This window comes from Lagenorhynchus albirostris, chromosome 13 (assembly GCF_949774975.1).
Source record: "Lagenorhynchus albirostris chromosome 13, mLagAlb1.1, whole genome shotgun sequence".
Taxonomy (NCBI): Eukaryota; Metazoa; Chordata; class Mammalia; order Artiodactyla; family Delphinidae; genus Lagenorhynchus; species Lagenorhynchus albirostris.
Window position 1 is genome coordinate 35837805 of NC_083107.1, and position 16950 is coordinate 35854754.

The window sequence follows — 16950 nt, forward strand, 5'->3', positions numbered from 1 at the left end:
TAGCCAGGGATGGAATATCTGGATCATATAGTAGTTCTATTTTTAGTTTTTTGAGGGACCTCCATACTGTTTTCCGTAGTGGCTGCACCAATTTACATTCCCAGAAAGAGGGTACAGTTGTTCCCTTTTCTTCGTATCCTTGCCAGCATTTGTTATTTGTAGACTTTTTGATGATAGCCGTTCCGACAGGTTTGAGATAGTAATCTCATTGTGGTTTTAATTGCCATTTCTCTGATGATTAGTGATTTTGAGCATCCTTTCATGTGCTTGTTGTCCATCTGTATGTTTCTTTGGAAAAATGTCTATTCAGGTCTTCTGCCCATTGTTAACTGTGTTGTTTGTTTATATTGAATTGTATGACCTGTTTATATATTTTGGATATTAATCCCTTAGTGGTCATATCATTTGTGAATATTTTCTCCCATTCCGTGGGTTGTCTTTTTGTTTTTTTGAGTTTCCTTTGCTGTGCAAGAGCTTTTAAGTTTAATTAGGTCCCATTTGTTTATTTTTGCTATTGTTTCCTTTGCCTTAGGAGGCAGATCCAAAAAAAAATTTCTAAGATTTACGTTAGAGTGTTCTGTGTATGTTTTCTTCTAGGCGTTTTATGGTTTCTTGTCTTACATTTAGGTCTTTAATCCATTTTAAGTTTATTTTTGTATGTGATATGAGAAAATGTTCTAATTTCATTCTTTTACATTTAGCTGTCCAGTTTCCCCAGCACCACTTATTGAAGAGCCTGTCTTATCCCTTTTGTATAGTCTTGAGCCTTTTGTTATAGATTAACTGACTATAGGTGTGTGGGTTATTTTTCTGCTCTCTATTCTGTTCCATTGATCTGTGTGTCTGTTTTTTTTTTGACAGTGCCATACTGTTTTGATTACTGTAGCTTTGTAGTATAGTCTGAAGTCAGAGCATGTGATACCCTCAGTTTTTTTCTTTTTTTCAATATTGCTTTGGTCATTTGGGTTCTTTTGTGATTCTATATACATTTAAAAATTATTTGCTCTAGTTTTGTTAAAAATGCCCATGGTATTTTGATAGATATTGCATTAAATCTGTAGAGTGTTTTGGACAGTATGGTCATTTTAACAATATAAATTCTTCCAGTCCGTGAACAAGGAATATCTTTCCATTTTTCTGGTATCATCTTCAGTTTTCTTTTTCAATGTTTTCAGTGTATAGGTCTTTCACCTTCTTGGGTAAGTTTATTCCAGAGTATTTTATTCTTTTTGATGTGATTTTAAACATTATTGTTTTCTTGCTTTCTCTTTCTGATGATTCATTATTAGTGTATAGAAATGCATAGATTTCAGTGTATTAATCTTGTGTCCTGAAACTGTATTGAATTCATTTATTAGTTGTAATAGATTTTTGGCGGAGACTGTATATATAGTATTATATCATCTGCAAATGGTGACAGTTTTACTTCTTTCCTTCCAGTTTGGATGCTTTTTATTTCTTGTTCCATTTGTGGAGCCAGGACTTCCAATACTATGTAAAATAGAAGTGGTGAGAGTGGGCATTCTTGTCTTGTTCATGATTTTAGAGGAAAAGCTTTCAGCTTTTCACCACTGAGTATGATGTTAGCTGTGGGTTTGTCATAAATGGATTGTATTATGTTGAGATATGTTTCCTCTATACCAACTTTAATGAGAGTTCTTACCATGAATGGATGTTGAATTTTGTCAAATGCTTTTTCTTCACTTATTCAGATGATCATGCGATTTTCATCCTGCATTTTTATTAATGTGTTGTCATATGGGTTGATTTTGCAAATCTTAAACCATCCTTATATGCCTGGAATAAATCTCACTTGATCATGGTGTATGATCTTTTTTATATATTGTCGAATTTGGTTTGCTCATTTTTTGTTGAGGATTTTTGCATCTATATTTATCAGAGATGTCAATCTGTCATTTCTTCTGGAGCGTTCATCTGGTTTTGGTATCAGGGTAATGGTGAATCTCATAGAATGACTTTGGGAATGTTCTCTCCTCTTCAGTTTTTAGAATAGTTTGAGAATGACAGGTATTAGCTCACCTTTGTATGTTTGGTAGAACTCCCTGTGAAGCTGTCCAGTCCTGGATTTTTGTTTGCTGGGCGTTTTTTTTAAATTACAAGTTCGATTTCATTACACATGGTCCATCTGTTCAGATTGTCTGTTTCTTCCTGATTCAGTAGGTTGCGTGTTTCTAGAAATTTGTCCATTTCTTCTAAGTTGTCCAGTTTATTGGCATATAACTGTTCATCGTATTCTCTTATGGTTTTTTGTATATCTGTGGTATCAGTTTTTATTTCCCTTCTTTCATTTCTTATTTTGTTTATTTGTATTCTCTTTCATTTTTTTCTTAATCAACCTGGCTAAAGGTTTATCAATTTTGTGTATCTTTTCAAAAAGCCATCTCTTGGTTTAATTGATTGTTTCTTTTTTTGGGGGGGGGCTCTATTTTATTTACTTCCTCTCTGACTTTATTATTTCCTTCTTTCTGCTGACTTTGGGCTTTGTTTGTTCTTCTTTTTTCTAATTCCTTTAGATGGTAGGTTATATTGTTAATTTGAGATTTTTCTTATTTCTTGAGGTAGACCTATATCTCTATAAACTTCCCTCTTAGAACTGCTTTTGCTGCATCCTATAGATTTTGGAAAGTTGTGTTTCCCTTTTCATTGTCTTGAGGTATTTACTGAGTTACTTTTTGATTTTTTCATTGACGCATTGTTTTTTTAGTAGCATGTTTTTTAGTCACCGTGTTTGTGTTTTTCCCATTTTTCTTACTGTAATTGATTTCTAGTTTCACACTGTTGTGGTCAGAAAAAAATGCTTGATATAATTTCTATCCTCTTGAATTTGCTGAGACTTGTTTTGTGGCCTAGCATCTGATCTGTTGTGGAGAATGTTCCATGTGCACTTGAAAAAATGTGTATTTTGCTGCTTTTGGATGGAATGTCCCGTAGATATCTATTAAGTCCAACTGATCTATTGTGCCATTTAAGACCACTGTTTCCTTATTGGTTTTCTGTCTGGGTGACCATCCATTGATGTCAGTAGAGTGTTAAAGACCCCTGCTATTATTATATTATTGTCAATTTCTCCTTTTATGTCTGTTAATATTTGCTTTATATATTTAGGTGCTCCTGTATTAGGTGCTTATGTTGTCTGATAACGAGCATTGTTGCCCCTGGTTTCTTGTCCTTTCCATTTACATGAAGTATCTTTTTACAACTCTTAACTTTCAGTCTGTGTGTGTCTTTAGGTCTAATGTGAGTCTCTTGTATACAGCATACAAATGGGTCTTGTTTTCTTTTCATCCAGTCAGCTACCCTGTCTTTTGATTCGAGCATTTAGTCCATTGACATTTTTTTTTTTCAGTACACGGGCCTCTCACTGTTGTGGCCTCTCCCGTTGCGGAGCACAGGCTCCGGATGCACAGGCTCAGCCGCCATGGCTCATGGGCCCAGCCGCTCCGCGGCATGTGGGATCTTCCTGGACTGGGGCATGAACCCGTGTCCCCTGCATCAGGAGGCGGACTCTCAACCACTGCGCCTCCAGGAAAGCCCCTCCATTGACATTTAAAGTGATTATTAATAGCTATGTACTTATTACCATTTTGTTACTTTTTTTGATTTTTGTAGCTCTTTCTCTGTTCTTTTCTTCTTTTAGTTTCTTCCTTTGTGGTTTGATGATTTTCTTTAGTGGTATGTTTGTGTTCCTTTCTCTCTTGTTTTTGTGTGTCTATTGTAGGTTTTTGATTTGTGGTTACCATGAGTTTCCTGTATGTTGCACTATAACTATATCTACTTGTTTTAGACTAGTAGTCATTTAAGTTCAAACATGTTCTTAAAATCTACCTTTTTTTAGTTTTCTCCCCCACATCTTGTGTTTTTGATATCCTAGTTTACATTTTCATATATATCTCTTTACTATTTGTTCTAGTTATAGTTGATTTTAAAATTTTTGGTGTTATACTTTTTTTTTTTTTTTTGCGGTACGCGGGCCTCTCACTGTTGTGGCCTCTCCCGTTGTGGAGCACAGGCTCCGGACGCACAGGCTCAGCCGCCATGGCTCACGGGCCCAGCCGCTCCGTGGCATGTGGGATCTTCCCGGACTGGGGCATGAACCTGTGTCCCCTGCATCGGCAGGCGGACTCTCAACCACTGCGCCACCAGGGAAGCCCTGGTGTTTTACTTTTTATACTAGCTTACTTAAGTGGTTGATCCTCAGCCTGTACCATATATTTTCTTTTACTAGTGGGTTTTTCCTTTCCTATAGATATTCTTGTTGTAGCCTTTTCTTTTCTACATAGAGAAGACACGTTAAAATTTCTTTTAGGGTAGGATTAGTATTGATGAAATCTTTTAATTTTTGCTTGTCTGAGAACTTCTTTATCTTTCCTTCAATTTTAAATGATAATATATCTGAGTAGAGTGTCATAGGTTGCAGGTTTTTCCCTTTAAACTCTCTGAATATATTGTGTCACTCCCTTCTGGCCTGCAATTTTTTTTTTTTTTTTGAGAAAAATCAACTGATAGCCTATGGAGGTTCCCATGTATATGACTCTTTGTTTTTCTCTTCCCAGCTTCTCTCTTTAAAGATAAAGAGAATTCTCTTGTTATCTTTAACTTTTGCCATCTTAATTATGGTATGTCTTGGTAGGGTCTGTTTGCGTTCATCTTGTTTGGGACCTTTTGTGCTTCCTGTGTCTGGATATCTGTTTCCTTCTTCGGATTTGGGAATTCTTAATAATTTCATTAAATACATTTTCAATCTCTTTCTTTCTCCCTTTGCCTTCTGAGACCCCTAAATGTGGATATTTGTACACGTGATGTTGTTCCAGAGGTTTCTTAAACTGTTCCATTTTTTTGTTTTTCTTTTCTCTGTTCTGACTGCGTGATTTCCATTATTCTACTTTCCAGATCACTTATGCATTCTTCTGTATCACCTAGTCTGTTGTTCATTCTGTCTAATGTGGTTTTCATTTCAGCTACTGTGTTCCAGTTCTATTAAAAAAATATATTTTCTATATCCTTCTTTAAATTATCACTGTGTTCATCTATTGTTTTCCCGATTCAGTTAGTCATTATTACTAATGACTTGGATTCTTTTTTCTTCTTTTTTTAAAAAAATTATTCATTTTATTTATTCATTTCATTCATTTTATTTATTCATTTTTGGCTATATTGTGTCTTCGTTGCTGTGTGCAGGATTTCTCTAGTTGCAGTGAGCAGGGGCTACACTTTATTGTGGTGCATGTGCTTCTTGTTGCAGTGTTTTCTCTTGTTGCAGAGCAGAGGCTCTAGGCACGTGGGCTCCATAGTTGTGGCTCACGGGCTCTGTAGTTGTGGCTTGTGGGCTCTAGAGTGCAGGCTCAGTATTTGTGGGGCATGGGCTTAGTTACTCTGCAGCATGTGGGATCTTCCCGGACCAGGGCTTGAACCTGTGTCCCCTGCATTGGCAGGCAGATTCTTAACCACTGCGCCACCAGGGAAGCCCGATTTGGATTCTTTATCTGGTAAATTTTTTTTTTCATTTTTTTCATGTGTTTTCTCTTGCTCTGTCAAGTAAACCAGTTCCTCTCTTCTCATTTTGCTTAATTTTCTTTATCTCTATGAATTTAGGTAAAACAGTTACTTATTGAGGTCTTGAAGGCATGTCCTTATGTGGGAGCATCGTTATATAATCTGTGTGTGCCCAGTGGCTTTGGTAGGAGAGCTAGATTTGATGTGTGCACAAGTCATGTCTTTCCTCAGGGTGTAGTGGCAGCTATAACCTTGGTAGGAGGTGGGGCTGGAGCCAGGTGTGACCTGGGGCTTCTCCTCTGTTCAGTGGCCAACACCACCCTATTGGGGACAGGGACAGGTCCCAAGTTGCTGGAGTAGAAGCCCTGAGGGTCAGGGAGTGTGTTCTCTCCCCGCTTCCAGCTCCAGTACCCTTGCCCAAGTGTGGAGCTGCATCTCAGAGCCAACAGAGCAGTTATGGGTGCTCAGTATAGGTCTGGGCCTGGGCTGTGGTGGCCCTGGCTGCAGTCAGAGTCTGGGACCACCTCTGATGTGCTCGCTGCCTCTGAAAGCCAGTAATGGCTGCCCCCACCTGGTTCAGATGTTAGAGGGGTCTGAACTGGCACTGTCCCTCAGAACTGAACACTCTCCTTGGTTGTGGCAGCCCTCACTCCTGTGTGGAGCCAAGCAAGCTAGACGGAGCGGGCACTGGGCTCAGGCTGGGTTGTGCACTGGAGTGGTTGTGGGAAACTGGCCAGAATCTCGTGCAGTTTTAATCTGTTTTTTTTTCCCCCACATTGTTTTGGGAGTAAGCAAAACATACTTTTGTATGCATACTTTTTACAAGCAGATTCTAGGTTTCTTACAGACTTCCTGTTAGTCCCACCAGCCCTCCAACCTCCAGCCAAAGGGATTCACCTTCCTGGTGTTAGATCCTAGAGCTGGGGTACCCAATATGTGGCTCAAACCACTCACTCCTGAGGGAGGATCTGGCTGTTACATTCCACCCTCTTCTGTGTTCCCTCCCAGGGGCACAGGTCCCAAGCTGATCACTCCTCTTCCCTTCCTACCTGATTCTGTGTGGCTCCTTCTTATAGCCTTGGTTGTACAAAAGTCTTTTCTGCATATCTCTAGTTTCAGTGAGAATTACTCCACACATAGATGTATTTTCGATGTGTGTGTGGTAGGAGGTGAGTTCCATGTCCTCCTACTCTGCCATCTTGATCTCCCTTCCCAGCAAGAATGTTTTGATAGAGAAATATCAAAGCAACACTATATTAAATAGAAACATTGATTACATGATACCATTTCAGAAACCATCAAATGTGAATTATGGTGATGCTGGAATTGAGGAAGTACACTATGTTCATGTGACTGGGTTATATGCTAGTCATTCATTTTCTTTGAAGAGGTCTTAGGTTCTGAAATTGGATATATAATTTCTATTTTTGTGATTGAGATTGTATTAGATGCCTCAATTAATAATTTGCTTTCCTGTACTTTCTTCCTTTGACAAGGTTCTGTTTTATTTGCCATTCTCTGATGTAATCGTATTCATTGTTTTTATCCTCCCACTACCCCCATCCCTCACTAAGTTGTGCCCTCCTCAAGTGCAGGTACTTGTATTTTTTCCTTCATATTCTGAATGCCTAGCATGGTGCCTGGTCCCCTGGTTGGCACTTAGTAGATGCTTCACAAATGTGGGTTGAACCAAACTAAAAATCAGAAGATGAAATGATAAATGCTAAAATAATTAAAATATTTTCCCCTAGATATTATTGAAAACAGAATCTAAGGATACTGAATATTCAGGAAAAGGAAACTGACATTTATTGAATAATTATTGTTTGCCACATATTTTCAAATAATTATCCCATTTACTCTCTTATAACTTAAAATATATAGTATAGTTTTAAAAGCATAGGAAACATTTTTTATTAATCCATGATTTGTTCGGGTTTTAGGGCAAAACATGACCGTGATCTAGAATCTTCTGTGGTTTTTTTTATTCTACTGATTTTTAAATATCAGGTAAAAATTTCCTACTGCATTAAAGGATTATTGACATTTAAGCCCTGATGATATATGCCTATGTTAAATATGTTAAGGTGAAATTGATCCCCTCTCAGGGGACCTTGGCGGTTACTCACAGGCCTTCATTTCAATAAGAAAAGGCTGTTCTTTCGTGAATGAACTACTTTGGTTCTCCATTCAACCAGTGAAACAAAATACTAAAAATATTATATAAGTAATAATGCTGTGATACACTATTACTAAAGATGAAAAATAACCAATCAGAGAAGAAAGAGTATGAAGGAAGATCCAATCACAATATGAAAAGATTCACCACAAAACTCTTATAAACTGTGAGCATTTGGGGCTTGTTTACATTTTATTAAGAACTTGTCATAGAGAGTGAGGGCCTGACAACTTAGTGAGAGCCGCTACCAAATAAGGGAAGTCAAAGTAGAAATAAAGCTTCTCTGATATAATTATAGTAACTTATAAAGAAGATGTTAGTTTATTTAGCACTCATCCATAAAGCATTACTATTTCATGTTGGAGCTTATTTTTATATTATCTATGAAGTTTGCTAAGCAAATAGTGTGAATATTCTTTAGTGCCTAAGAAATACCAATTATAATCATGTTTTAGGTACATCAGTTTGCTTATGAGCTACTGATATACTAATTAAAAATAATCCTTAAATAGTCATTCAAGTAACTTCCCTCAAAGGCTTTCTTAAGAAAAATAAAGTAAATTTGGCCAGAAAATAGTTTCCATCTATGTATATCTTTCACCATGGATTAATTATACAAGCCTAAATTGACACCTGTCTCAGGTGCTTAAGCAGAAGCTTAACTAAAAGGCTCTATTTAGCACAGCATTAGCCAAAGGGAGGTAAAGTAGAATGAGCACCACACAGATATCATGGACAGGAATTCTAGTTCTGTTCTAGCAAGCGGACTGAGCTTTTGCAAATTACTTTACCACCCTACACCTCAGTTTCCATATCTGTAAATTAAGAGGTTTAGAGTTCATCAGAGTTGATGGGAGACAGGGGTGTGTAAATGGACTCCTTGGAAAAACTGCTATTCCCTGCTCATAAAAATACTTTTGTGTACACAAACACACACAATTTAGTATGCAATTTCAGGGAGTTACTGTGAGAATTAAATGAAATAGTGAATATAAAGTGCATTTAGTAGGTATTTTAAATTACCGTTTAGTTCCCCACATTGGGAGGGTTCTCTAGCTTCTCAGTTTTCATAAAAGCCACAGAAAATGTTTTTCAAGTCTCTTTGGGGGAAAAAAAAAGATTTTAAAGTATATAGCTATCAAGTTGCATGAGATAATATTCCACTTTTTATAAGAAGCCATCTCTTTCATCAGTTACTAGGATTTGTTTTTTAGAGGAGCGGGTGGCAATCTGTCATCAAAGTGTTGACAAGTGAAATCTGACAAGGTTAAGGTGATATAGCTGCGGGCCACTTCAGGATTTTTCACTGTCTTTCCTGTTTGAAGAGAAAGGATCTCTTTTTTTCATTCTTGCTCACTTTGCAATAGTGTTTGATTTATACGCTTTTTAAAACAGTAACTCTAAACTGACAAATTATTTCGGCAGTTAACATTGTTTTAGATAAGAGCATTTCAGTGTTCTCTTGTCTTTAACTCATCTTTGTAGGAATTATTCTTGAAATTCAGTGTATTTTCTCTTCAAAGTTACATTTCTTTCTATATATTCAAATGTAGCATAAAACTATATTTATGGAACTACAATCTAGAATTACTTATCATGATCACATTTCTCACATTTCTGTTTTCCCTGTCTTTGTAGTGTTGTAGTTGAGATATATCCTTAAAAGAAGAATAAGTCCATATTTTTGAAGATCAGAAAGTGGGTACATATGTTAGAGGTGGTGGTGAGCAAAGATTATTTTATGGTTGTTGTTATTATTTGCTTATGCAAGCATACTTTTTTCCCTAAAATGCCTGATATAAGCCATTGTGATTATTTTGCAAATCGTGGAAGAAATGCACTTCAACTAGATACAGGTCTCTTTGGAATAATGGAAAATTGTGTGCAGCAAAATATTTGAAATGAGCATCAGCAAACAAGATGTTTGTATTAACAGGAACCTAGAAAATGGCTATGCAAAGGTCAACACTGATCTTTAAATATTAGTGAAATTTAATTTGTTGCATGTAATGAGTAGAAAGAAGAGGAGGAAGCAGGCCACAATGAGGAAGCCATTGATGAACTGTCCAAATGTCAAAACTGCTTACAGTACAGAAAATGTTAAATTGACATTATCTATTTACCTAAGTGAATTAAACAGTTTGAACAATGCTCTAGAGAAATATTTTCCAAATTTAAGTATAACAGGAGATTTATAAAGATTTTTGCCATAATTTATTTTGGGAGAATGAGGAGAATCCTACTATTCTTTCTAGGTATAGAATTTCTTCTAACCTCTTTAAGAAAGTATGATGCACAGTTTCTCTTGAAACGGGCATCTATTGCCATTTGCATCATCTAGAAATAACATCACCTGACCAATTGTTAGCAGCTATGAAGAATCACCCTGGCCATGACACTCTGCACAGCACTAGCTGAATTGAGTTCAGAGAGTTTTCTGGGGTGTTATGCCCAATTTTAAAAAAATGTGAATTCTATGTTCTCTTATTTTCTTCATGTACAAAGTTGATGAAAAATTTTTAAGAGAATTAAATACGTCTAATGTATATAACCAAGGTTTAATATTAATGCACAGAGAATGGGACAGAGAACTCAGTAGAAAGATGGGCAAAAGCTAGGAACAGGTAATTCATAGAAGAAACAAGATTGTTAAAAAAAATACATGAAATGATGTTTGATTCCTTTAATCAATGGAAAAATGAAACTTAAAACTACGAGAATCCATTTTTCACCTACCAGATTGGCAAAAATTTAAAACTTTGTTAATATTCCATGTTGTTGAGGAAATAGGGAAAAGGGTAGTCATGTTATTGGTGGAAATGTAAATTGGTACTGTCATCTTGGCAGCCTGTTTGGCAGTACCTATTAAAATGTAAGGTGTGCATGTATATTTTCATAGTATTATTATTTGTAAGATGAAAAGAAGAAACAATTGTGTTCATTAAGGGAATGGTTAAGTAAATTATGATCGGTATACAATGGAACATCTGGTAGCTATTAAAAACAATGAGGTAAATCTTTATATGCTAACAAGGATATCCATGCTGTGGTATTCAGTGAAAAAAAAGCAAATTGTTGAGTAAAATCCTGTCTTTACTAAAATACAAAACAAGTCAGTGTGGGTGTGGACATACTGTAAGTATCTCAAGAAGTTCTGGAAGGCCACCTGCCATGTTGTGTAGTGGCTCCCTTCAGAGTGGGGAGGGCCTCTGGGAAGGGGACACATTTGTTTTAACATCAAATACTTCAGTATTGTTTGCATTTTTTAAAACAATAAGCATGTATTACTATTATAATTTTAAAACCCAAGAGGACACAAAAGACCAGACAGATTGTCTAATAGATTTTGAAGTTTCTCTCTTCATTTTTTGTATGCTTTTAGGTTCTATAGCTGTTTTAAAAATAAGGACATGATAGATGGTATTTTTAACACACTGCTTTGTGCTTTTGCATTTCGCTCCTACCATTTCATTGCTTAGTGTTATTTGTTAAATCTAAAGTTTTGTAAGTTGAAGTCTTTATTACCTTTTAGCATTTATTGACTAATTACAGTGGGTGCTCATTATCAGATAAATATGTTCTGAATATTTACATTTAATATTTAGGTGTTAGGTGAAAGGTGTTCTAGACTTCTGAAGTGATCTAGATCTTTATGTGCTGAGATAACATGATATAGCATAGAAAAGATCTAGATATATTTAAAATAATAATTTAATAACATTTGAAGGTAAATGTCACTAAGGAAGCTAGAACATTTATTTGATAACTATTGTTTGAGTAAAATTTAAGAATAACATTTTCAGTGTTATAGGCAATTAGTTATATAATGCCCACTAATAATATTCAGTGCTTTTCATCTTCAGAACATTTCACAAAATTAATTAATCCTTACAACAGTCTTGGAAATGTAGATCAATGTCATTATCCCTGTTTTTGTTGGTGGGGAAATTGAGGCAGAGAGGTTGAATGATTCGGGGTAAGTTTGTTACAGCATGGTTAGAATGAAGGCATTTGGGCTCAGAGCCCAGCATTTAGAGCAATAGAATCACACCTTCTTTAGAAGACTTAATCTTTGTGTCCTTGATAAAACTCTATTTCTCATTAAACCATTGCTGAGGTCATCTCTATATTAAAATTCAGAAACAACAAGTTTGATCACTATATAACCACTTAAAAACACACACCATTTTCTCCTCCATGCCTTTTCTGGCACTATATTGGCTTAATCTGCCTTTTCCATTGTCTCCTTGTTGGAGAATTACCGAAATATCTATCCTTGACTTTATTTTTCTTCTGGGATCTTTTTCAGTAGCTTTAGCTTTACTTTCTATTTAGAAAATTCCAAAATAGTTTTTATATAGTCCAGACCCCCTTTCTATATTTCTAGCTATCAGCTAGACATTTCTACTCATATCAACCCTTATAACTTAAACTCCCACTGTGTCTGAAATTCAGTTTATTGACAATAAAACTTGCTCCTCTTCTAGACTGACCTGTTTCTATGTATGTTTCAATCCAAGTCCTGCCCTTGAAACTAGGATAAACCAGGTGGGAACAGGTCTGGGTAAGGGGTTTCTGGGAACCAGGTGTGGCCAGAACAGTGGTATTTTGAGTCCTTTGCCAGGGTGAAGAAGCTGAATCACAGTCTAAGGAAGAGGAAGAGCCAGATTACAAACTGAAAGGTAAGACTAAAGTATAGCAGGAGACCGAGTGGCCAGGTCAGTGGCTAGGAAAATTGAGGTTGTTGGTTGAGTAGTTGAGTTAGTCGTTGTGAATGCGCTGGTACTCTTTTACTGGCATATGATGATGGAGGCATGTCAGCTCACTAGAGCCATGTTCAAGACAAGGGTCATGTCTGTACAGTAACCAGATCCCTGTCTCATGGTGGTCACTCCGGATTCTTCCTCCTTCCTTACTTCCACAATTCATCAGTTCCCATATGCCTTTGATACTTTATTCAAATAATCTGATTCTTTTTTTACATTCCAACTTCCACCATCCCAATTCAAATCCTTGTTGCTAAATATTGGTGTTGCCTGTTACTTTATTACCTTTCTAACAGGTCACTTGTATAAAAAAATCCCTCCAATATTCCCATCCACAAAGTTAATCTTCCAACAACAATTCTGATCTGTTGATTACCGTTTCTAAAATACCTTACCAGATCAGAAACTATTCATAATTTCTCCGTAGCCACCTAACAAGATATAAAGTCCTAAGTTTGGCATTTAAAGACTTACTTAGTATGGCCCTGATATATCTCTTCTATTTGTGCACCAAACCAATTGCTTACTACCTCTTAAATATGCCTTGCATCTTTCTAATTTATGTTTTTGTATATTGTTTCCTCCTTTTTCTCTCTCTCCCTTTATCAAAATCTAAGAATTCTTCAGTGTCCTCTACTTTATAAGAGAATTTCTTTATTATCAAACTAGAACATCTACTGAACACCCACAGCCCTTTGTTTATGTTGCTAAATTTGCACTTATCACAAACTTCATATTGGTTTTGTGATTATTTTATCTGCTATACTAGATTTTAGCTATTTGATAGTAGAGACCCTGATTTATATATCCTGTATCTGTGACTCAGTAAAATGTCAAACACCTAAAGTGCTCAAAGTATTTGTGATATTTAATTAATAATTAGATATCATAGGACTCTCTGAGGTACAAATGACCCAGTGTACCTACTAATCTAGTCTTTTGTTAGAGTGTGTTCAATCTAAGCTTGAGGTCTCTTTGAGAGTCCTCTGCCCTTTTACACAAACTTTATCATTGCATGATTGTTTGATTTAGTGTTGAATATTTCAAAAATCTTTATTTCTGATAATGTGACATTGATTAAATATGTTCATGCATATCTTAACAGATAATTAATGTAATTCTATGTAGATAGCATTAGACAAGGGATTGTGGGGGAATACACTGTATTTTAGGTAATTTTGAAATTACCTAATGATGACTAGAACACCTAATACAACTAGTGGTTTCTTTTAAATTAGTGCTATTTAGTTGTTTTTAATTTTGTACATTTTAAATTGGTAAATAGATAATCCTCAGAAAGTCTATTGATAATAAATAGCAAGTATATGTTCTAACTTTATGCCCAAGAAATATTTCCTTAGGCTCTTTGAGGTATTTTGGTAATACACATTTCATTTTAAATGTCTCATTGGCACCATGGTATCATTAATCTTTATTAAACTACAGCAATGTCTTCTTCTCTTAGTTAATTTTTCTATCCCATCATGTTTTACACTAGGGTTTTATTTGCCCTCAGGCTTCCTCTCCTTTCTAAAGCAGTCAAAATACCTGACTTCAGAAACCAGGGAAGACAAATATTCTGAAGATTTATTTAGTGGCACGTAATCTTTACCTCTAAAAGTTTTTATTTTCCAAAATAATGTTATCAAAAGTATAAAAAAGTCACAGCATCTTAGTGCAATGGTTTCTATTTTCCGTGATACTTTCTTAAAATTTACCTATATGGTAACAATCTTAAGGCAAATAAATATTTATTATAATGTAATCTGTTTTGGAAGGAAGACTTCAAAGCTTTCGAGGGTGTAACTAGAAAGTGAGAAAGGCTAAGATCCTCCCATTTCTCTGTGCTCAAAATTTGAGCTATCATAGATTCTCCCCCCTACACGAGAACAATCAAGATTTACATCAAGCTCAGTTTAAATCATGCTCCTTATTTTGTCACGGAGACTGGACATTTGGATTTAGAATGGCCTTCTGACACATCTGAGACTGTCATCAACTGCCTTATAAAATTAAACAGAAAATTGAAAAAGTTAAAAAGATATTTTAAATGAAAATTAAATTAAGGGCAATTTTTTGTTTAGGTTTTCCCTTCTGCTGTTCTTTTCATTTGGCTAATTATTTTTCCTATTCAATGTTAAAATTTGCTGTATTTTTTAGTCATTCATTCTTTTATTCATTCTTGCCCTGTGTAACTAGTTTTGGTCTAGTTCTAAGTCATGTGTATTGGGTTTTATCCCCAGAGAAATGCACAAGGGCACTGAGTGGGGCAATATTTCTCCACTTTGGTAGGTACTCTCTATTTCACTACCTTTTTAATCCCTGCCCACGCCCCCTCCCAAAATGCAGAATCCAGAATTCTACTGAAATTCTTTTCTTTCCTCCTTCAAAACAACTATTTATGCATTAATACAATATTTGAATAATACGAGCTCAGTCTTGACTGCTTCCTTCAGGCAGATTTTTCAAACAAGGAAATTACAGCATTGTTTTTAACTGGTGGCATTCTTGAGCAAGATGCAAGGCCTTCAGAGGTCTGCGTCTTTCAAAACCTGCAGAGTGTAAAAGATGGCAAGACATTTTGAGGACTAAAAAGGTTATTGATTTGGTCCCCTCCCACCATGTCCATCTAGTAATTATAGATTTTTACAAATGTTAAAAAATTTACTCCATTAATTCTTTTTAACTTTATATCGTCTTATTAGCAGATATTTGAAGTTCAGAGGAAAAGAAGGATGAATAACCCACATTTGACTATCTTTTGCCTGCCTGCTAATGCATGACCCTGCAAAGCCTCCTCCTTAATCACGCATATTTTGGGGAGCCTGCAGGAGTTGTCACATGTGTTCATAAATAAGTCGAATCATTTACTAATGGACACTGGCCATTTCCTTCTCACTTGCCTCACTTGCTAGACCTGCTCCATCAACTCGTTATTGCTGCCGCCGTGTCTACTTTTGCTGGGTGTGGATCCCACTTTGTCTGGATACCACCACTCTGAGTACATTAATGTGAAGGGCTACCAGTCCTGCTTACGTTCTATGTTCATCATTTAATTCCTATGCTTCTCTGAGGTCCTACTGACATTTTACAACTTGTCTGTAGCTTTCTCAGAGCCCTGCTATTCCAAGCAGGGTTGAGCCCTTCTTTTATGCTGTGAAATTGTTCACTCTGCCATTTCAATAATTAGTACACTGTGTCTCATTAGTTGAACATGCATCTGATTCTTGATGATTGTAAGTGCATTGAGGTCAAATGTAAAGGTGAAGGAAGGACCAACAATGTTTGTGTTATGTCTAAAATTATTTTGGATTATCACCCATATGAATAGTATGGGAAAATATTTTTAGTCACTCCAAATGTTAAAGAAGCTGAAGGCTTTTTCCTCCATATGAAAGATGTCTTAAAATATTTTTCAAGCGTTTTTTGTTATTCAGAAGTTTGTTGGAAATAATCAAGTGTTAATAATATCCATCACTAGCCCCTGCTGTTAAAACTAGGAGAAAATATAAGATGTACATTATTGCTATCTCTTTTTTTTTAACGCAGGTAGAGTAGACTATCTGGATCTATCACAACATGCAGATTAACAAACTGATCTGAATGCTAATGTGGTTTCACACAGTTTACTTCTAAGTAAATAATGTTTCCTATAATAATAACTATATATCATTTACCTTGAAAATTCCACTTTAATTAGCCTTTTAGTATGTGGGAGATTGTAAATATTTGCTTTGTATATTAAAGATAGACCACAAAATGTGTTTGTACTTACTAACTACATAACAGATGTTTCTTTTCCTTAAAAATATTTTTAAAAAATGCTTAAATGCTAAATAATTATAAATTATAATGCTAAATAATTCTAATTTCTAATTAGAAATCAAACGTATATTATTGGAAACCCAAATATATATATTCTTCTTACTACATTTCTCAATGCAATGACATACTAAATCTAGGAAAAGAAGTGGTTTTTTCCTTTTTCTAGAGTTCATTTCTGGGTGGTTAACTAAGGATACATTAAAGTGTGTTTATTCTAATGAACCGTATCTCAAATATCAGTAGTGGCAAGTGACTCTTTTTATTATTTCTAAGGGATCTTGGTTTTATTGGCAATAGAAGATAATTAATTGGCACCTCTTCTTAATTATTTTTTTAAACAGGACAGAGATTCCTTCTGCCATCAGATGTCTTTCTGCTTGACTGAACTGCACCTGTGGTCTTTGAAGAATACCTTACACATTGGGGGTAAATAAGCTCTGGATTAATTTCAATATTTTTAAAATATAAGTTACAACAATATAAATAAGTACTAGCAAAGGTTAGAGCCTAGATTCTCCAGCTGGAATTGGATTATTTTCTTTATACGTAATGAAAAATTGGCTAGTGTATAGTAATTTCTTTTAGTTAACTCTGCTTATTTTTTTTCAACTTCAGTTACATTTTCTGCTTTGAACATTAATTTTATTGGCCTAATATCTGTTTCTT

The 16950-nt window shown here is 35.5% G+C and overlaps 1 protein-coding gene across 1 annotated transcript in view; it reads left to right on the forward strand.

Annotated features, from left to right (window-relative positions):
* Positions 1 to 16950, forward strand: part of WDPCP (WD repeat containing planar cell polarity effector) — a 254644-nt gene that overhangs the window by 71947 nt on the left and 165747 nt on the right. Inside the window, exon 3 of the mRNA XM_060168956.1 lies at positions 16626 to 16710. Coding sequence (XP_060024939.1) covers positions 16626 to 16710 — 85 coding nt within the window. The remainder of the gene's footprint in view (positions 1 to 16625; positions 16711 to 16950) is intronic.